Source organism: Manis pentadactyla, chromosome 12, assembly GCF_030020395.1.
Source record: "Manis pentadactyla isolate mManPen7 chromosome 12, mManPen7.hap1, whole genome shotgun sequence".
Lineage (NCBI taxonomy): Eukaryota > Metazoa > Chordata > Mammalia > Pholidota > Manidae > Manis > Manis pentadactyla.
The window spans coordinates 92,372,917-92,396,274 of NC_080030.1; the positions used below are offsets into that span (position 1 = coordinate 92,372,917).

A 23,358-nucleotide genomic window follows, 5' to 3' on the forward strand; every position below is an offset into this window, starting at 1 on the left:
ATGGTCTTCTAAGCAAAATAGTTGGCAACCCCAGATCTGTGCACTGATTGTTTTTTGAAATGTGCGATCTTCTTAGAAGCCTGGGAAGCCCCTGCTTTGAGTGCCGTCCACCACCACCTTGCTCACCGTGCACAGTGGCCACCCGCTATCAGAAAAACGCTGGCCCCAGGTGTAATTTATCACTTATTTCTTCCTATTTACATCTTTGTAATTTTGGATCTTAATGAGAATATTAAACTTCTTTTCAGGGCCTCTGTGTCACTCACATTTAAAAACTGTTAAGTGGGAAGGGAGGAAAAAGGGGATTGAGGGGTATTATGTTTAGTACACATGGTGTGGGGGGTCACAGGGAAGAAAGTGTAGCACAGAGAAGGCAACAGTGACTCTGTGGCATCTTACTACACTGATGGACAGTGACTGCATTGGGGTATGGGGTGGGGACTTGATAATATGGGAAAATATAGTAACCACATTGTTTTTCATGTGAAACCTTCATAAGAGTGTATATCAATCATAACTTAATAAAAAAAACTGTTAAATAAATAGTTACATAAGATCCTAAAAATGTATTTCCTTCTCTGCTCTCAACTCCATCTCCTTATTTCAAGACAGGTGTTTGAAGCTTATTTCTCATTAGCACTGAAGAAACAGCTTAAATAGTTCGGGACCCCTGGCAGGGACTGTAACAAAGCCTACAGGATAATAATGAATTTACAATAAATTAAGTGCTGGAGTCGGAAGGACCTGTGTTTGGGTTCTGCCTCACAGCTGCCCAGCTGTGTGACTCTGGGTCACTTAAACCTCTGAGTCTCAGGATCCTCAACTACACAATGAAGTTAATAACAGAACCTACCTGCACAGATTGTTTACAACAGCCCAGGTGCTTGGTGGATATTCAATAATGGTAATATTGCCATTACTGTGAACATAGGTTATTTACAAAGCACTGGTTTTTACAAGAATCATGCTAGACCAGAAGAGTTTCTTTTTGATAATCTGGCTCAATCTTGGCAGCTTACAGATGGGGGTGGGGTGGGAAGGGAGAAATGACTTGTGGAGAGAACATGGGACCGATGACAGGCAGAGCTGACACTTGGTCCCCGGGTCTAGCCCAGGGTTCTCTCTACCACATTAGCTTTCTCTAGCTGGAAGAATTTGGTTCTTTACTTTCAAGGGTTTTTTTGACCAGAAAAGATTACATACATAGTTCAAAATGGTGGTATCATTTAAACATTTCAAGATGGCAAATTCCATGCTACAAAAATGCATAGTCAATAAATATTAGGTCACCATTTCAGAATATTTATTGCTGAGTATTCTAAAAGAATTAAATGCATCTAAAAAAATAATGTAACAGTATACCTACCTGTACAATAGAGTGCTAAGATGAGGTGATGACTAGGAAATTATAATCATCTTATAAAGATGTACTTTCACCACTCCCCTACACTGATATCCCCCATGTCATTAAATTTCTGGGTTTCTCAGGAAGAAAAATAGAAGATTTTCCCAGTCTTTATGCTAATCTCTAGAATGCAACAAAACCAGATGGACGATGTTGGGTATGGTTGATTAGCAGGAGGATCTGTTGCCAGCAACAGAAGGGACACAAAAGCATTAGTTAGATAAAGGGACACAAAGGCTTCACCAGTAAAATAAAGTATATAGACTCCTGTTATTTTAAATCAGTAGTTTTATTACAATACACACTGACACACAAGTTGAGAAGGAATGTCCTGACTTTTTCTGAGCATTTCATGGAAAGCAAATGGAACCATCCAGGTAGCTGAGTCATCCACATCTTTTCCAAACACGAGCAAAAGCTTTTACATGTGAAAACTCAGGAAAACAAAGTTTTCTTATTCTTGTCTGTAAAATTTCAGTGTCAGAAAATGGTTACTGTGAAGTGGGCTAAAAAGGGAACTGTTTTCTTTCTAATGTTCCAAACCCTGCCTCTCAACTGTCCCCTGCCTTTCTAGATGACTTTTGATGATATTGCAGATGGTAGTGTGTTTGGGTCTAAACGGGGTCTACTTATAAGGCCGCCAATTATACTTCACTGTAATTGAAGGAAAAGGAATAAATTGAGAAAGTTAAGTCCTGGAAAATGCACAAAGAAAAGGAAAAATATCTGGGTGTATTAAAAATGGGATGCTCTTTTCACATAATTCATTTAAAAGGTCACAATTACCATAGACATTTTAACTCCATTAAAGATCACCAGTAAATGTTTGGTCTTCTATCTGCAAAAGGACTCTGCACTTACACAGGCTCAGAAGAAAGCAACATACTGTACGAAAAGAGTCACTGAGCCTGGCGAAGCAGGCACCAGACTACTTGGAGTTGCATAGGAGTTTTTTTTTTCAGACTCGCTTTGTACAAGATACTACTGGACCTTGACAAATTTCCGTCTTGTGACAGCTACTATGGCAGTCAGGTGCTTTAATCCCTGCAGCACCCAAAAGCACAAAAGCGTTCTAGGAAAGAAACACTAAAACGGCATTTTGGATATCTTTCACTATAACTTACATGATGGGAACAACAAAAGGAAAAAGCCCAGGCATGGCTCTAGTATTTCATATAGAAAAGCACTGCAGGAGAAAACTTTGTTTAAAAACATTAAAACTCAGGTGAATATAAATACATTTTTGGTTAATCTGTGCTATATCATATAGAAATCCTGTCGGACATTCAGTCTACTAGGTAGCTTGTCTGGATTTTCATATCTATTAGTAGAAGAATATACACTGCTGCATATACTCACAGATATATGCATATACATATATAAAATTCAGGTCATGGACATTTGTTTTAAATACACACATTTAAAACCTGTACCTCTAAAAATAAATACATTAGCCTCTAATCGGCTAACTCTCAGAGTTCCTTCACAAACCAATCAGAACACAGTTTCTTAACAATGGCAAGTGACCAATTAGCTGCTCTTTAAGTTCATTATCTATCAGTAAATGCTTTAAAATTCAGATGTACAACAGAAATAGCATCCCCAGAATAGAATACAGATAGATTTCTGGCTTTGAAAATACATGTCTTGGCTTCCTTGATGTTTGGTTCCTACAGATGTCTACTCTTTGCCTCTGCACTTATCTAGCAGTAGGAGAGCATTTTCTAGCGACAGCTTCTATTCCACTGACATTCCCTTCCAATCAAAGGAGTCAGCTGGCATTCCCTTTGCCGTTTGGTTCAAGGGAACTAACACAACATCATCTGTGTTTGATGTCACAGTGAGTTGTGTTTTAATGTAATTTACAATGTGCTGACACCACTGAGGTAAAGCCGAAGGAGCCCTGGCATTAAAAAAAAAAAGCCCCCAGGAGAACCACACATAAAGTACGGGCAGTGTAGATTGAAGTTCTCGGAAGTAACTCAAAACCAATGCCAGAGGGGGCATGTGGCTATCTGATATGTAGCTCAAACAACAGAAACAGATGAAAATACTCAAAGTACTTCCTTTAGCGAGGATGCAATTCGCAAAAATGGAGCTTTATGCTTCCACGTTCACATTTCAAAAAAAAAACTTCTTAAAATGATATAAGCAGGACCAAGTTGTTTAATATAAGTACCATACTTAACAACCCTGTCATTTCACTACAAGAATCTCAGAAATGCAGGAAATCCATGATAAATGAGAGCAAGAATGTGTACTGCCATTGCCTCTATTTTGTAAAAGGAAAACTTACCAGAGTTGAAATAAAACTTCTAAAAAACAGTGTTCTATGCACTCACAGTTCCAAATTGCTAACTTTATAAATTAAAGATGAAAGTTACCCATATATAAACAAGGCCTCTTTTTCATTAATTTCAATCTTGTTCAAACCTTTGGATATTTCATTCTTCAGATTCCACAAGGTAAGGCTGAGTTTATCGGCTATAAATAACATGTGTAAGTCCGTGATGCCCTGCGCACTGAGGAAAACAAACGCATCAAATATTTACAGGCTGGCTACAACACTTTCCGTTTTTAAAAAACTTCAAATGGGTATCAACATCAAGCCACACAATCTCTTTTTAATTTCTCTGGCTGCAAAAACGAGCACAAGCAGTTTTTTCTCAGTTGTCTTTCTTCTCGCTCCTTAAGTCGGAGGCAGGTCTTAGGTCATAGGGCGCGGTCTTTTGGGAGGTGGGGGAGGCATGAGCTCCGTGTCAGGGTCCAGATGATGCTTCCGCTTCTGTCCTTGAGATGCTGCTGCACATCTGTCAATGAATTCGAACAGCATCTCCTTGGTGACAGGGTTTGAGATGCTGTTGCACACAGCTGTGGACAAAGGGAGACGTGTCTCACGTGAGGGTTAATTAAGGCAGCTGACTCACCACAGGGAGAGGAGTCGGGGCAAGGTTTCCATCCCCATATGCAGGACACTTCCGTTTCACCCACCGGGTGATGTGCTTTGGCGTCAAGTATTCTCCTCGCCCATCTGCCCCCAAGAGAGTGCTTTTCGGGTGGCTACTCTTTTCTGTATTATTAATTTCAAACCATAAGTTCAAGCATTTGGGTGATAAGCGCATCTTCACTATGGTTTTCATCCGTCCAAAACAGTTTTCATGGGATTTTAATCTAGCACGCTTTAGATCATATGCAACCAAAATTTCTACAGAAAAACATGTGCTATATAGTCCTCCAGTCTTTCTCTCAGAAAGACGTCTGCACTGCATAACGTATGACACAGCGCCAGCCACCATTCCCACTGAATAGGAGGTTTCACTGCAGCTGGCAGATATTTTAATAACTTGCTTGAAGTAAGGTATTATGACAAAATGAGTAATAAATAAAGCATCTTTTCTTATGTGATCAAAATTTAGTACCAGTCCTTTTATTTACCTATTTGGTTTGGGGGGGAAAAAAACACTGGCTTAATTATTCCTATTTTCAAACTTAACTCATCTTGTCTGAACACAGACACTAGTTTCAACAAGAACCTTTAAATGTACAATAGCAACTTCCAAACTGCAAAACTCAAATCAGCAATTTCTGTATTTTTCCATAAGTTTATCACATCATCATCTTCACCATCATCAGACTGAGCACTCTAAAAACACATGATTCTATTAATCTTCTGCTTGTTTTTTATCTGTTTTTTTCAGCTCCCTTAAAAATGCAATCCAGAATGGCAACTGCTACCAGTAGTTTATCTTATGAACTTAGTTTGCGGTGTTCCCCATGAAAGAAACGGACTGTCCTGGTTCTCCAAGCATTCATATTATACCCAAAGAACACTCTGAAGGGTAGCACAGCAGGTTTTAGGTTTGGTGGGGTGTTTTCTTTAATGGTTTGCACTTACTTTGTTCTCCATTGTTTGTAAAGCTATTTTAGGAGCTGGAAATTACATTTTCCCCTGCTAATTTTGTCTTTTACCATCTGGCAAACATGGTTTTATAGTTTTTAATAGATCTGAAATGATCGTGGCTTTGTTGCTGTTCAACAAATTCAGCTTGTATGCAGCCCACCGCCCTGCCCTTTAACCTTCCCTCCCCGGTACAGGCGCACAAGCGAGCGAGGAGAACCTGCAGGCTGACTGGAGCTGAGGAGCACAGAGCCCGGCCGCACCCTGCTCCCCAAAAACCACGGACAGGGTCTGAAGGGCTGTACTCCACTAGGGAGAACAACAAAGCAGCCCATTTCTAAGACCTGACCTTTCTTTTCCTTTAGCTGTAACCGGCCGTGGCAGGTTGTCACACTCACCCATGGCGGTGTTGTAGGCATTAGGAAAACTTTTGTCTGTTCTCTGTCTCATGAAGACCCAGCTGTTGTTCTCGAATTTACATTCTATAATTTTGTTGTCATACTGTTTTAGATCTTTTGTCACCTGTTTTAAAAGAGAATTGGGGAAAATATTTAAATCAGATGAAAGGCTTTTTGTCTGCACTGTGTGACAGGGACAAGGGAATGCCAGGCGCACCGCAGTGCCTCTCCACGCAGAGGTTTTTGTAGCCTGAAGTGTCTCATCAGCCCACGCATACAGTGTGCTCTCCCTGCTCCACGTGCTCAGGAACCCGACATTTCATAATGGTCGTGCCAATGGCTGTCAGTACACAGCAGTTAAGAGAGGCTAGGCGGAATCCAGCCACTTTAGGCCCAGTGCAAATACGTTACCACAGGGGTGCACATCTTCAATACTGTCTGTGCCACTGTGGCTTTCAGAAACTGAGTGGGCTGCTTAGGATTCATCAGCTTTCAGAAAGGTCTCACTGTCTAAATTCCTATATCCAAACCTAGGAAATACCCTTCACTAATCGAAAGAAGAAGTTACACATAGAAAGTAAACATTAAGATCAGATTCAGGTATTGTGCATCCGACTATTTTGCTTTTCAAGCAGTGATAATTAACCAAAAATCTAATCTTTAGATGATTTACCCTTTCCATCTCCAAACTAGTATGAATTTTGAAATGAAGCTACTTTTGATTTTAGTTAGTGGGTTTTTGGCTACTTCGCCTCAGATGATTGAATATGGATTACAACTTACTCTATCATAGCTAACAAGTATCCATGGTAACTATAAAACCTTTTAAAAGATATTTCATCAGGCTGTGAGGATGGTTTTCATAAATAGGAACCTAAGCTTATCTCTGCAGTTTTCAAATCAAATGCCAGTCATGGTAATATTTTAATTTTGTCCTCATCTTTCACAGCTAACAACTTTTCCTCACAATATGGTAGATTGCAATCATTTAAACTTCATTAGCATTATTTGAAATGCTTTCAATTTTTCTACCCATATATTCACTACTACCTAGGAATATGAAGGGAAACAAATTTTTTAAAGATGCTCTCAATTCACCAATTAGGCAGTGAATATCTTCATAAAAACTTTCAGATTGTATTCCTTTTCCCTTAATGAGTATTGCATTTGATTGAACTATTTGCATTTTCAAAAATTCCTAACAGAGCCAATACATTTAGTGGCTCTGGAACCAGACCTACACAAAAAGTGATGCTTCACTTAGCAAACTTGTTAAATTCATTCTCAGATATTTATTATGCTAGTAATAATAAACAACTCCCCTTCTTCCTTGCCTAGGGATCTACCTACTTATACTTTTGGTACATTATCTATAACCAAATGTTAGGTAACTCATTCATTCAGTTAGGTAACCAACCACACTCATGTTACATCAAATGTAGGTTCTCTCAACAGAGGTAAGTTTCTAAACCTTTTAGTCTCCATTTTCTAATATCTAAAATGGGCAAAGGAGGTTCTAACTTGCTGGGACACTGGATGAATAATAAATCAAAGTGGCCGGCACATAGTAGCCAAGCAACAAAATTCTTAATTGAATAAAAAATTAGGAAATGAAACATTGCGTATTAAAAAAAACTTTAAAAGTAAATTCACTCAAGAAACCAGGATGACATGAAAAGGTAGTTTGAAAACAGCTGTCAAGAAAATTGTATCATATCCATTATACAAGAATGACTTGCTATCAACAATGTGAAGTCTATAGTTTTACTGACAAGCCATTGTAGTTAAGCCTTACAGCTAATCACATGGCTCATCATTCTTTTCCTAGTTTCAGAATTGCTATAAATTATGTGTTGCTCAATCTGACTACAGCAATTAAGCAGTATTATTAAGTATCTGTGTATGTATTTGGCATGCATTAACAATCTAGGAAACAGAGCTGTCCATGGACCTGCCACTATATTAACCTGAATGTATCTTCATGTTCAAGAACAGTGCATCATTCATCATTGGTCACATTGGTTATCTTACCAAGAAAGACACACTACAAGGTGCCTTGATCAGGCAGTAAAATATATTTAAGGGATAAAAACAATGCTTCCCATATGTACATAAACTGAAGACAGTAGTCACTAATGGTCAGATCAAGAGAATGACTGACATACAGAGGAGGAGTTTAATTTTAGTATCCAAATCCTAATTTGTTACTATGACAATAATCATCCTCAGCCAGTTACTTTTTACTATTTACTAAAACAGGAGCCTGATAGGCCTTCTATAATAACTCTGTTTTCCTAGTTTGAGTTAATGAGAGCTTGAAAGTAATAAGAATAAAATATTTATAAATCAGGATTTCACATCTGTACCCATAATTACATTGAATTAATGAAACTTTCCTGTTTTTGAAAGAAAAAAAAAAGAGCAATATACAGAGTATTTTACATTAAAATTTTTTTCATTTATTCTTTTTATTGAGATACAGAGTATTTTACATTAAAATTTTTTTCATGTATCCATTTTATTGAGAACTACACTTTTTCTTTTATTTGAATCTATCAATAATTTGGGGTTAAGACAGTCAGATGAAACCAGATCTAGTATATCTGAAGGTTTTAGATTAGCAGTCTAACAAGACTATCTGGAACAAAGGGCCCAAAACACAGGGCAGGTAGAATCCCAGTTGCTCCACTCTGCACTGTGTTAACAGAATTCTTCTTATTACCTAAGTGCTGGGCACACCAAGTCACTGAAAGCAGACTGACAGAGTGGGCGGAACTGACCTGTACAGAGCAGACAAAGGTGTGTTTCTATCTCTAGCAGGAAGCCTCTGCTCATGAGGACTGTTTAGTCACGAAGAGCTCTTCTTTCTTTTAGAGATACTGCACAAAAGCTTAGGGGAGAAATTTCTCTGAACTAATGTCTGGAGACACTAAAATAACAAATATCCTTAGATGGAAAAAGCCACGAGTGAGGTGTATTTTCTTTTAAATTATGAATTTTGAAATAATTTTAGATTTACAGAAAAGTTGTAGCGATAGTACTGAGAATTTCAGTATTCCCATCATCCAACTCCCTCTAAGGTTCGTATTTTGTACATCAAGGTACATTTATCAACTCTAAGAAATTAACATCGGTGTGACCCAGTTAACTGAACCACAGACTTTATTCTGACTTGGGCAGTTTCCATGCTCACGCCTGTGTCTGCCCCAGGAGCCCCCCCAGGGGGCCGCAGTACGTGGCTCCTCAGTCTCCCCAAACTGCAGTGGTTTCATACTCTCCCTGATACGTCTGAAGAGCACTAGTCAGATACACTATTATATATCAGTTGAGGATTTTCTGATGTTTCCTCATAACCAGAATGACGTTCTGCATTTTGGGGAAGAATGCCAAGAGGTGAAGTGCCTTCTCACTGCACAATAACTGCGGCCGTATGATGGCAACGTGACTACTACTGGTGATGTTAACCCTGACCTCTTAGTTAAGATGGTATCTGCCCAGTTTCTCTACTATACAATTACTATTTATTTCCTTCCACATTCTTTGATTAGTTATGAGCCACCACATCCGGCCCCACTCAAGGATAAGAGAGGTAGGCTCACCTTCTTGGAAGAAAGTGTATCAAAGAATTTGTAAACATTTATTAAAACCACCACATAAGTTTCTTGAGAGAAATATTTAGACTGCATATTTTATTTCTCCTTAAAGTTTCACTTAATTTTAGCATTCATCCATGAATCTTCCTGTAGCAATGATTATTGCTGTGTTCTATGGGACTTTCTATTTCTTCCACTCCTTCTACATTTATTATCTGGACTGCTTCTGTAAGGAAGATTTGTCCTGTCTCCATCATTTATTTGCTTATTTATGTCAATATGGACTCATGGATATTTACTCTATTCTTTGGTTCATAATAAAATACTATTGTCGTTTACTTTGTTGGTCAAGTTGTTTCCATTTTGGCCACTGGGAACACCCTCCAGTGGTCTCCTGAGTCCTTTTAACCTGTTTTCACTTCTACTTGCTTATTTATTTATCATTAGCATTTACTTCCTGACGACAAGATGCTACTCCAGGCGCATCCTGTATCTTCTCTGCCCCAACACTGCAGTTGGCCACTGGGTCCTCTAGCAGGATTCTGTGAGAACAGAATTACTCTGCAACAGTTCAGGCTGTGCTAAGAAAGGACTGCCACCACGTGTTTTGGTCAGAATCTAAAATTATTATTGACAGAAAGAGAAGGAGTGAAAGGGTGTGAGAAAAACAGAGGGTGGCAATAAAACTAAATACGAATATGTTTGCACTCAAGAGGTTTTTACCCCAGCTTTTGTGAACTGCTCTCTCGAGCTAAACTAAGTTGGCCCTTTTTTGTTTTCTGAAGTTATAATCTACTTCTGATAATTCAAGTTCTATCCCTACAGTGTGACAAAAGGTAGATCTGAAAAACCTATTTCAAGTAGATGAACTCAAATAAAAATCTTATTTTCATGTAAACAGCTACAATTTCTAATACTTATGAAGGCAGAGTAACAAATAAATCAGAAGTGAAATGGAATTATAAAAGTTTTCTTTGTGGTGTCAGAAATAATACAGTTTAAAGCTCAATTATTAGATAAATACTCTTTTAGAAGTACTACATTATATTACTTGCAGGAGGTGCACCCATCTATTGGAGGAAGTAAAATACTTGACAAGCTACCCTTTAAAAAAGTTTCTAAAAAGTTCCTCCACTAAACTCTACCTGTGCTGTGCCTCCACAGGGGAGAACTACTGGGTAATAACACACCTGCCGGTGCCTGGTCAGAAGCACAGCGGGAGGGAGTCTCGCTCCTGGATGATGGGGTCACTGAACCCTCCAGTCAGGTGTTTAACTGCTGAAAGGAGCTAATGAGAGAGAGCGGCTAGGACTCTGTCTTATTCACCTTAAAGGTCATTGTAAAGAAGTCTTAAAGTCCAAGGTATGCTAGTCCCACTAAAATACAGACTACTGCCTCTTAATAAAATCAGAATTAGTCATAGTTATTATTCAAAATATAATAAATCTTCATAGAAAAAACTGGACAGATAAAACAACATATTAGTTCTGTTATTGGTGGATGACAGAATTGGAAATGACTTATTTTCTTCTATGTTTTCCTATAGTTTCCAAATTTCTATTTTACACATGCTTAAAACTTTAATAAGAAATTCCTAAAATAAACTATTTCATAAACATGACAACATCAGTTTTTTTCAATGTAAAGGTACCCCTCCCCTCAAAAAAGAATAAATAAACATTTAAGTAGGGAATAAAAGTCTGAGTAAGGCCTAAGTCCACAGTTCCCAAACTGTGCGATGAGGCACCCCAGGGGGCTACAGCAAACTCACAGAGGCACTGTGGGTATTGTACATTTTTAGGGAAAGGCAGTGGCATGTGTTGGGCACCATGTAAAACACTGGTCGGAGGGCATTTCGGTTTCAGCATGGGATTGCTTTAGATTCTCTGCAAAGCTATTTTCGGCAATTATTGTGATGAAAACCCAAGCATCACAAAAATCAGTGTGAAACAGTAAATGAGGCTAGATTTGAGAAGTTATGTAGTCCTAAGCACATGCTAAGTTACTAAGACATTAAACACTTCTTGTTTCGTTCAATCCACTTAATAAATGAAATTGTTAGATCTTTGTTTGGGCTTAGAGGTGCTGTGCATGAGGCCTGCACCAAGAAACCTTGATGCTCTCTGCTCTAGGTCCTTCTCATTTATGCTTCCTGGTCTCTGAACCCACAGGTAGGTTTATATCTGGCACTTAGCTGGAAACTAAGTAGAGTAGTGAGAAACTTTGCTTGAGGTATAAAAACAGATCATGGCACAGAAGGAGAATTTCTATTAAGTAAACTTCATTTGTTTTGATCTAGATCACCAAACGTGTACTCCTTACTGACCTGCCCACTGTCAGCACAGTACCCAGTCCAGGGTGGGTCCTCAGGGAGGATGTTTACTGAACTCGAAAGAATCACGAGCCTCAGACTGCCAGCAGGCGTGCACTGCGGGTGGCTGGCTAGGGGAAGTTAGCACCGTCTCCAGCCTTTCTCTGCCTCCTCCCTCCTGTTCACCCTTTCTTTCTTTCCCCCAAAACAAAACAAAAGGTTGAAGACTTAAATACCCTCAATTTGGCATCTGAGTAAACGTGATGCATGTGTGCTGCTTCTGGGTGCCTGAGGTGGAGGTGATGCCACCATTAGTCTTTGCTAACTCGGTATTAAAGGCAGAATTTCTTCCTCTGACAGTGAAGAACAGGTAGAGGAAAGGGAAAGACAAAGGAAGAGCTCTTTGTGCTCCCCCCAAACCCCTTACTAGCCAGATAATGACAACTGTTTTTAGAACTGTATGATTCACCTGTATAAAAATAAATATTAATAACTTATTTATTGAGCACTTAGTATGTGGTAAACATTATAAATTCATGATCTACACATATAATCTCATTTAATTTGCACTGAAGTTTTAAGAGATGGGAATTATGTCACTGCCCTTTGACTGGTATAGAGATTAAAAGTTAGTGTACTTAAATATCTCACCCAGTCACCCCAGATGCAGGTCTCCCTGTCCAATGCCACATTTCATCTCCCACCAGCTATTATGGAACCTGGCACTCTGTGGCCAGTAAGTGTAAAACAAACAAAGTTTCCTGCTTAGATTTTGATTGAAATTGGATATAGCAACTTCTCTGTACACAGAAGTATAAACAGTCAGTCATACAAAAACACAAAGACATTGGACCTAGCCTGGCCACAGCACTGAGCTTCCTGCCATCTGACAAACATCCCTGAGCGGCCATGTGCCAGGCACTGGGGTGTAGACTGCTGATACAGACGCAGTCCCTGCCCTTGGGGATACACAGTCTAATAAAAAAGGTACAAATTACGACAAAGGCTACGAAGAAAACAGAGTATGTACTAGAGACTAAAGGGAGAAAACTACCTGGTTTTAGGCGGGGTAGTCTGAGGAGATAATTTTTAAGTTGATATTGATGATAAGAAGCCAGCTTACAGAAAGAAGAAAGGGAGGGAGGGAAATAAGTGGGAGTGGGTGAGGGGAGACACACACTTCAGGCAGTGATTACCAGTGTGTCCAAAGGCCCAAGGTGAAAAAGTGCTTAAGATCTCGGCATGTTGAAGGAACTGAATATAAAGAATATTCTCTACAAGCCTTTGAAGGAGGTACCACATAAGCCTGACTCACTTCACTAACTTATATACATGATACCCTACATATATACACACACACATATATATATATACCCCTTTATACCACATACATATATAGAGAGAATCCAGCTGCCTATTTGACTTGCCTGAAGACTTCTCAAACCTGACATGCTCAAAACTCGGCTCTTCACCTTCCTCCAAATCTGTTTCTTCTCTTGTCTTCTCTATCTCAATAAATGGTAACTCCATTCACCCAGTCTCTCATGACAGAAACCTTGGTGTCCTCCTGTTCCCTTCCCTTTGATTTTCCCTCATATTCATTTCATTACCAGGGCCTACCAATTCTACCTCCAAAATATATTCCAAATATATCTTTTCATCCCTCTCTTACTGCCATTACCCTAGTCCAAGCCATCACTGTCTTTCAGATTCAAATGGTATCTTTACATTTTCCCCATCTTGTAAGTTCTTTACAGAGCAGCCAGATTGGTCTTTGAATGTAGATCCAATCAAGCCATTCCCTTGCTTAAAAGGAAAACAAATAAAAGACATATAGGTTGTAAAGGGAGAAATAAGACTGTCTATACACAGAAGACATGATTACTTACATAGAAGGAATCTACAAAGATGCTCCTAGAACTAATAAGTTTAACGAAGTTACAGAATCTAAGGTTAATACACTAAAACCAACTGCATGTCTATATATTAGCAATGAACAGTTGGACATTTAAAATTTTTTAATCATTTATGATTAACATCCAGAAACATGGAATACTTAGATATTAATTTTAAAAATATACACAGGATCTGTATGCTAACACCTACAAAGCACCAATGAAAGAAAGAAATCAAAAGGACCTAAATTAATGGAAAGATACACCATGCTCATGAATTGGAAGATGCAATACTGTTAAGATGTCAATTCTTCCCATACTAATCTATAGATTCAAAAAAAATTAAAAGCAAAATCCCAACAGGATTGTTTTGTAGGTGTTGCCAACCTGATTCTAAAATTTATATGCAAGGCAAAGAAACTAGAACAGACAAAACCAAAAGTAGAATAAAGTTAGGCAACTGACACTAGCTAATTTCAATATTTAGTATAAAACTACATAAATCAAGACAGTGTGGTACTGGTGAAATTGGTGGACCAGAACAGAGGGTCCAGAAGTAGGTCCTAATTATAAAGTCAACTGATGCTTGACAGAAGTGCAAAGGCAATGCAATGGAGAAAGGACAGTCTTCTCAACAAATGGTGCCACAGCAACTGGATATCCAGATGCAAAATGATACATCTTGACCAGTATCTTTCACCTTACAAAAAATTAACTTTTCACACTGGAAAACACACCTAAATATAAAACCTAAGAGAAAACACAGAAGAAAATCTTTACGAGATAGGGTTAGGCAAGATTTCTTAGAAACAATACTGAAAGCACAATCCATAAAATAAAAAGCTAATAAATTAAACAACATCAAATTTTAAAACTTATACCCTATTCAAATTCATTGTTAAGAGAATGAAAAGACAAGAAACAGATTAGGGTAAAATATTTGCAAATCATTCATTTGACAAAAGACTTGTTTCCAGAATACATAAAGAACTCTTAAAACTCAATAATAATAAAACAAACAACACAATTAAAAAATGGGCAAACAATCCGAACAGATACTTCACCAAAGAAGATATATGGATGGAAAATAAGCACATGAAAATATGCTCAACTATCATTAGTCATTAGAAAAATGCAAATTAAAATCACAATGAGATACTACTATATCTCTATTAAAATATCTAAAATAAAAAATATTGACAACATCAAGTGCTGACAACAATGCCAAGCAACTGAACTCTGATGCATTGCTGGTGAGAATGCAAAATGGAATAACTATTTTGTAAGACAATTTGGCAGTTCCTTTGTAATATTAAACATACTTACCAAAAACTATAAGGCACTCGTGAGAGAAATTAAAGAGGACACCAATAAATGGAAACATATCCCATGCTCATGAATTAACTAATTTTGTCAAAGAATTAATATTGTCAAAATGGCCATCCTGCCCAAAGCAATTTACAGATTCAAAGCAATCCCTATTAAAATACCAATGATATTTTTCAATGACCTAGAACAAAAATCCTAAAATTCATATGGAACCACAGAAGACCCTGAATAACCAAAATCATCCTGAGAAAGAATAAAGCTGGGGTAGTATGCCCCCTGACTTCAAGTTATATACTACAAAGCTACAGTAATCAAAACAGTATGGTACTGGCATAATAACAGACCCTTCGATCAAAGGAACAGAATACAGTGCCCAGACATAAACTCACACATATATGGTCAATTAATATAAATATATGATAAAGGAGCCATAAATATACAATGGGGAAAAGACAGCCTCTTCAATAACTGGTATTGGGAAAACCAGACAGCTACATGTAAGAGAATGAAACTGGATTACCATCTAACTCCATACACAACAGTAAACTCAAAATGGATTGAAGACCTAAATGTAAGACATGAAACCATAAAACTCTTAGAAGAAAACAGGTAAAAATCTCTTGAACATTAAGCATGAGCAATTTTTCCTGGACATAGCTCCTTGGGCAAGGGAAACAGAATAAAAAATGAACAAGTGGGACTACATCAAACTAAAAAGCTTCTGTACAGCAAAGGACACAATCAACAAAACAAAAAGGCATCCTACAGTATGGGAGAATATATTTGTAAACTATTCAACCAATAAGGGGTTAAAATCCAAAATATATGAAGAACTCATACAACTCAACACCAAAAAAAACAAATAACCCAATTAAAAAATGGGCAGAGGACCTAAACTGACATTTTCCCAAAGAAATACAGATGGCCAACGTTCACATGAAAAGATGCCCCACATTGCTAATCATCAGGGAAATCAAAACCACAATGAGATATCACCTCACACCAGTTACAATGACCACTATTCATCCAAAAGACAAGAAATAACAAGTGTTGGTGAGGATGTGGAGATAAGGGAACCCTCCTACACTGATGGAGAGAATGTAAATTGGTATAACTGCTGTGGAAAGCAGCATGGAGGTTCCTCAAAAAACTGAAAGTAGAAATACCATTCAACCCAATAATTCTGCTTATAGGAATTAGCCAAAGAAAGTAAAATCCCTGATTTGAAAAGATATATGCATCCCTATGTTTATCACCACATTATTTATATGGAAACAATCTAAGTGTCCATCAATAGATGAATGGATAAAGAAGATGTGGTACATATACACCCTGGAATATTATTCAGCCATAAAAAAAAGAAATCTTGCCATTTGCAACAACATGGATGAACCTAGAGGGTATTATGCTAAGTGAAATAAGCCAGGCAGCGAAAGGCAAATACCATATGATTTCACTTATTTGTCGTATATAAAAACAAAGCAAAACAAAATGAACAAAACAGCAGTAGACTCATAGACACTGAGAAGTGACTGGTTACCACTGGGGAGGGGTTCCAGTATGGGTGTGGGAGGGGTATAAAGGGCATAAAAATCTCAATCATAATATAAGCTGATCATAGGGATAGTAGTACAGCATGGAGCATATAGCCAATGATTCTGTAACATCTTCCTGTGTTGACAGACAGTAACTGCCCTAGTGGAGGTAAGGATTTAAGAATATAGGTAATTGCTGAACCACTGTGTTATATATTTGAAACCAACATAAGATCGTATATTCAATGACACTTCAATTTTTAAAAAAGACATATACTTACCATAAGGGCCAACAACCCAAGTCCTAGGTATTTACTTAAGATAAATGAAAACTTGTGTTCACATAAAAACCTAACAGAAATGTTTAGAGTAGTTTTATTCATAGCCAACCAAAACTGGAAACAATTTAAATGTCCTTCAACCAGTGATGAGATAAATTTTGCTACAGCCATAAAATGGAACACTACCCAGCAACAGGAACTACTGATAAACTATTCGTAAATGCAATAACGAGAATGTATTTCAAAAGCATTATGCTAAGTTAAAGCAAATAGACTTAAAAAGCTATAGAGTATGTGATTACACATATAAGACATCCTGGAAAAGGAAAAATTATAGGAGCAAAATGCAGATCAGTGATTGCAGAGTTTGGGAGTGGTTGACTATACAGGGATGTCATAAAGGATTTTTTTGGAGGGTGACAGAATTGTGCTATACCAAAGTTCCCCCTTATTTGTGGAGGATATGTTCCAAGACACCCCCCCCAGAGGATACCTGAAACCATGGATATTATCAAACCCTATATACACTGTTTTTCCTATACATACATACCTATGCTTAATTTATAAATTAGGCACAGTAAGAGATAAATAAAAGTAATTAATAATAAAACAGAAGTTACAATAATATACTGTAGTGTAGTTATCTGAATATGGTCCTCTCTTAAAATATTTTGTTGTACTATACTTACCCTTCTTTTTGTGATGGTAATGAGGTAATAAAATACCCACTTGATGAGATGGAGTGAGGGGAATGACGAAGGCATTGTGACTTAGCATTAGGTACTACTAACCTTCAGACTGATATGTCAGGAGGAGGACCATCTGCTCCCAGACCATGGGTGACTGAAATCTTGGAAAGCAAAACTGTGGATAAAGGGCAACTACTGTACCTTGATTCTAGATGCAGCTAAACGTCTGTATGCATTTGTCTCAATTCATAGAACTGTACACCAAATGGAGTGATTTACTGTGCAGAAATTTTAAAAAGTGAGTTTAAACAAAAAAGAAACAAGAAAAATGCCAATTAAAAAAATTAAATCTAATTATGGCATCCCCTTGTCAATGGCTTCACATTACAAAGGACTAAATGACATAGCCCCTGCTCAGCATATCTTTCTGGCTCAAATGAATTCTCTTAGAGCATCCCACACCTTTGCTCTACATTATATCATTATTTGTAAATAGGATATTTTGTTGATTATCTACCTGGTATCTGCCGACCAGAAAGGCTAATAATTACTGAATACTTGCTAGGAGCTGAGTCTTGTTCTAAGTGCTTCACATGGATTAAAATATTTAATCCTCACAACCACAGGAAGTATCCTCATTTTTACTGATAGAGATACAGAGGCATGGAGGAGTAATTTGATCAGGGTCTTGCAGCTAGTAAGCAACAGAGAAGCACAGTGTTTCTCTACTAGGTTTTCTAATACAGTATCTAATGTAATCTGTATAAGAATCCAATGAGATTTGCAGATGCGGAAACTGAAGATCAGAGAGTTTATGTAACCTGCCTAAGGATACACGGCTAATTCGTTTTGCTCTCAAAATTCAAATTCTAGGTCTTGGTGAGTCAAAAACCCTTTGCCCTTTTTTTCCCTAAGAAGCTGGCTCTAGATTGAAAAAGTTTTAAAGGAAGCAAAGACAGACTAAACTTGAAGATGATTTTACCTCTTGTGCAATCAACAGTAATTTAAATAAGTATTTCAAAGGATTACATTCCACTTGGGAGAGTCTGTGGGTGGGACGGGAGGTGATGTGTGACAGATGAAGGCAGAGGGCATAACATACTGGCTTGAACCAAGCACAATGTCTATCAAGTTTCTTTTTCTTCACTTACTGGATGCATGCCATTCTGACCTGCAGCATCTCTTCTGTTTGCTATTCTAGTTGTAGCACAAACCACAAATCATAGCAAATTGCAGAACTTCTCAATCATTAAGGATTTACAATAGGTTAATTTTAAAATGGGCTGCATTTCACAGCTGCAAAGCTTTTGTCCGATTTCTAGAGCAAATGAGAAGCCGTTATGGGACTGGAGACCTTTCCATGGACATGACTAGCAAAAGGAAGAGGTCACGTGGACAAAACAGGCAGTTCTGCCAGGTAAGGCGAGGTAATGAGAATGGCTTACTAAATAGAGTGCCAAACCCCTTGGCACAATGTATGGCTCCCTGTCAGTTTAGTACTAAGCATGATGAGGATTATAAGTAGATCATGGATTCAGTGCATGCCTAGGATAATAAACAAGGAGAACTTTACAATCTACCAATAATATAGAGGAGGCTGACATGCAATGTGCATGTCCAACACTTTTTTCTTTTAAATAGTTCTAAGTATGATGACAGATTTATCCAATGTATGTGTTGCTTGTTTTTTAAGATATCTGCCCCATGGCCAATGCAAATAATTCATAGAGTATATTTGTCAGATTAAATCTGATAAATGGTCTATGTACTTCTGGCAATAACAAGTAACTTTAAATTGTTTCAATGATCATTAAGTATCTACACTTAACAAATGCACAACATACCTGCTCTAATGATTAGCTAGGCAATTCATTAAGATGTCAGTGCACAGTTCAAATTTACTTCAATTAGTCCTTCATTTACTTTCCAAGAACTTGCTAACAATTTGACTGAAGAATGTTCATTTTTTTTATTCCTTTAGCAATGTGTTCTGGTTACATATAATTTTATCTCCTCTCCCACCCATTTTAAGTACAACTATTCAATGATGCCCTTATGAGTAGAGACCTCAAGAGAACTGTCCTCCAGACAGATCTACGTGACATGTGGCAATAAACCAAAATGTTACAATGATAAATGAAAATTTCCTTTCTGTTCTACCAGTTGAAATACCAACAAAAATGCTGAAGTTCTTCCCTTCTGATCATCCTCTAGAGCAAACCTTTTGTTTTAAAATGACAGCTTGCTCTAGCAGCACTGACGGGCACCAACCCCCAGACTAACACACCTCTGAATCATACGCTTAGATGCACAGAGCTTCTTAGTTTAGGAATTAGTGCTTCTGCTGTGACTGGGACCCATCTGAGCAAACAAAGCTTCCCAGGATTCCTGTAGCTTCCACGCCTGTGCCTCAGGTCAGTGCAGATTCTCACTGAGGTATTCTGCCCACAGTAGCTGTGACCGGCCACTGGTATGCCCAATCAGCCATGCAAAGTCATCCTTTTACTCTTTGCCATGCATACTATTTTTATACATGCTTTCTCAACTGTATTTTCTCTTCTTTGAGAAGGAAATCCTAAAGTTACCATCAAAGGCATACCACACATACAGAGTGGTAATAACCCTGATTGGAACACTCGGCATCTACGTCTCCTACGTACTCTTTGAATGCTACTCACGGTGGACTTTCTTAAATCTGCCTCATCAACTCCAGATATCAGGGAATATTAAAAACCACTCAGAAGATGTTGGAAGTTTGAAAATGATTACAATAAATTATCTGCCTCAAGTGTCACATTACCTAAATACCTTCCTCCAAAAGCCTTTCTTAAATTCCAGTATTTTGGAGCCGATAGGAGATTTGAAGATCATCAGATCAAACACTTTTTTTCTGATATATTCGAGAACTAAAGTGCATCCCCCATTATCTCTACTAATTGGTGAAACTTTATGTGTGTGAGCATTCATGTGCTGAAGAGGTATAAAACCAAGGGGAAACAGCAAATCCATTATTTTGGTAATTTTATCCAAGATATTTATTTTTCATCTGAGAGGTTTACTTTTAAAATTGTGGACTGAGATTTTTTTCCTTCATGGGGAAGGAAAGGGGAAGGAACTGGCATTTATTAAATACCTGCTATGTAGCCAACACCATGCAGGGAACTTCATATACTTTATTATTCATTTTATAATAATGGGGAAATTAGGAATTCACAGTATTTAACTGATTCTTTCAAGGTTGTGTTTGGATATAGAGCTCTATTCATACTGTTTCTTGGTAATATCGAGGAAATTCAATACATTAGAGGAAAGGAAAGTTTTATTATTGCTCACCCCTAATCAATAAATCACTAAATAGCTAAACCAAAGAGCTAATGGAGTATCCTTTGCAGTCACCATCAACTAAAGGAGATATGTGGATGATAGTAGGTCATGTTAATACAATCTTCTACAACAGAAGTATAAGAAACACAGGCTGCATGTACAAAAGAACAAATAAAAATTTTTAAAAAGTCAAAAACCTCAACAGTCTCAAGTGCCACAGGTTGGCTAATGCTAATTTGGAGAAAAGAGGTTTGGAAGGAAGTTAGAAGGAATGAAGTGGGAGAACTCTAAAAAGTGGATAGGGAAACGAGGTAGAGAAGGAGACAAAGGGAGTTACCAGTGCCATAAGTCAGGTCTGTGAAAAGGAGATCAAGTGCCTTTCAGTTGGGTGATACACAAGAAAGATTTCAGTCGTGAGTAGAGCTGTTTTAAGTTTTTAGCAGGCTCTACTGATTCAAAGTTTTTTCTGTCCTGGCAACTGTTTATCTGCTGTTATTTTCAAACTTGAAAAAGAATTATGCACATATGTAAAATGTACAAAAATACAGGCCATTATCTAAAGATTTCTACTTCTGATTGCCTGATCTTTGAGAGATCAAACTGTCACTTCAGGATTTGTACTCCTGAAGACTACATTAGGAGCCAGATTACATTTCTCATTTAGTTCCCTCCTGTTCCCCCCTTCCCACCCCCCAGCCCACCTTAGGTTTTTATTCTAGTCCTGTCCTGGTGAGGATAATAGGAATGTCTCCTACTGGGAATAAAGAACAAAAATCAAAATTACATGAGCAAAAAATTCCACATCTGTGGACGATCACCACTCACTCAACTGCTTTTATCAAGCCTTCAAAGAGTCTATGCTGAATAACAGAGCTGTGATTACCTATTAAGAAGGAAACTTTTTTCTGGGCTATAATGCTAAACTACTTGGAACTAAGTCTGAAGATAAATAAGGTAGGTGGCTTTTCACCTTTCCTTTAAAAAGCATCTAGCACAATCTTGGTGCTTAATAAAAATAATATATCAGATAAGTGGTATGCTTGGGAGGTATGCTTTTAAATAGTCAGTATTTTATAGAATATTCTCACACCAGTGCGCCTCTTCTAATTTCAACTAAGTCAGCTCAACTCCGTGATGATGGGAAACCGCTACTGGGGTCTTTGCAGACCACTCCTCCTGCCACTGAGCCTCTGCCAGTGTTTAGGCCAGGAGACCTGCACCCCTGAGTCCCCAGGGCGCCCGTGGCGGTAGACGTCTGCGCCAGCAGCACACTTGCTTTCTGAGGGTCTGCTGTAGCCAAGTGACAGTACAGGAAGGATGTTTGCTTGGGGATTCACTCAAAGTTGGAGAACACAGTAGAGTGTGGGAAACTAACAAGCTGAGAACACTACATCATCTGCTTTTTGCCAGCTGCCAGCTGCCACGGGAGGCACAGCGATCACCTCCTGGTACTATTCTGTGCCCGAAGGCTCCAAATTATCACTGCTTTCACTGTCTTGCTGCCACACTTCAGATGTTACTACTACCATTTCCATTTTTGCTTTTGGAATATTCTAGGAACAACAGTCCTTTGAATCTTATCACTGGTGCTAAATTTACATAGTCATGCTTCCCTCACTTTGGTGTTAAATGGATATTCTAGTCCTTTCCAGTCCTTAGGAAACAGGAAGGGAGAAGTCCCTGTTTTACCTATCAGCCCAGAGTTTCACTAGCAGACAAATGCTGTGGAGCCCCCACGCCAAGCCTGCTGCTGGCAGAGCAAACTGCTGAATTGAACTCCAAAGCAATCGTGAAATGCGAACTCTGAGTTAAATAGGTTGGCAGTTATGCGGCAAATTAGGGGAAGTGGCAGAGTGACCATTTGGGACTATTTTTTTTTTAATCTGACATGAAAAAAGGACAAGTAGCTCATTCTTAATTTCTTTTTGCTTTTTTAGCAACTTAGGGTTGGTTTTTTGCTTACATAACTTTTTAGAAATCAGAACCCAACAGCAAGAAACAATTATGTTAATAATGCCAGGAAATTTGTTTGCTTTGTTAAATTGAGCTTCAAAAGCACTTCAATTGAACATACATTTTTGATCACAAGTAATGCCCATTCTTATATCCATTTAAAATGTTTACTTTATTACAGTACATTTTAAATGTGAGTCTGAAATGCAGCACCATGGCTGCTCAATTTCCAGGCCACAATTTCACGATAATCATACGAAATGTATTCATGTGTCAACAGAACCATATAACAAAGCCCTAAATGGGGCTGTTAGCATCTCTGTTTTTTGGTGGCCACACAGTTCTGCTCTCTATAACATTAAGAAGCAAGCTACATGCAGAGAACAATTTTTTTGAGCATTTTAACTTAGTTTGTAGCATATGTTAGTTTGTTACACTTAGCTCAGTCTAATTGCTGCTATCTCAGAATGCAGGTGAGCTCCTGCAAGAAAACTGACCTCAAGAGCTCAAACCTATGAATGGAATAAGTTCTGTTACTTTATGGTTGGATTTTCTTTTTAGGCAGCCTTCAAGTACCAGAGGGGACCAGACTGGAGAACTGCCCTGTACTTGACGCTCCCTACTCCCCACAGAGGTAAAGGTTCACGGAAGGTATCTTCTGTCACCCTGGCATCTCACAAAGAAGTAAGGGAATCCTTACAGGCAACTAATAACGAGAAATGGATAATGGGTCTAAGGTACCTCTCC

The 23,358-nt window shown here is 38.1% G+C and overlaps 1 protein-coding gene across 3 annotated transcripts in view; it reads right to left on the reverse strand.

Annotated features, from left to right (window-relative positions):
* Positions 1-1,656: 1,656 nt before the first annotated feature.
* Positions 1,657-23,358, reverse strand: part of RNGTT (RNA guanylyltransferase and 5'-phosphatase) — a 264,552-nt gene continuing 242,850 nt past the window's right edge. For all 3 annotated transcript variants that reach the window (XM_036912191.2, XM_036912190.2, XM_036912189.2), the window contains 2 exons: positions 5,702-5,825; positions 1,657-4,276 (listed from right to left, as the gene is read on the reverse strand). In XM_036912191.2, the coding sequence (XP_036768086.2) occupies positions 4,113-4,276; positions 5,702-5,825 (288 nt within the window). In that variant the 3' untranslated portion in view covers positions 1,657-4,112. The remainder of the gene's footprint in view (positions 4,277-5,701; positions 5,826-23,358) is intronic.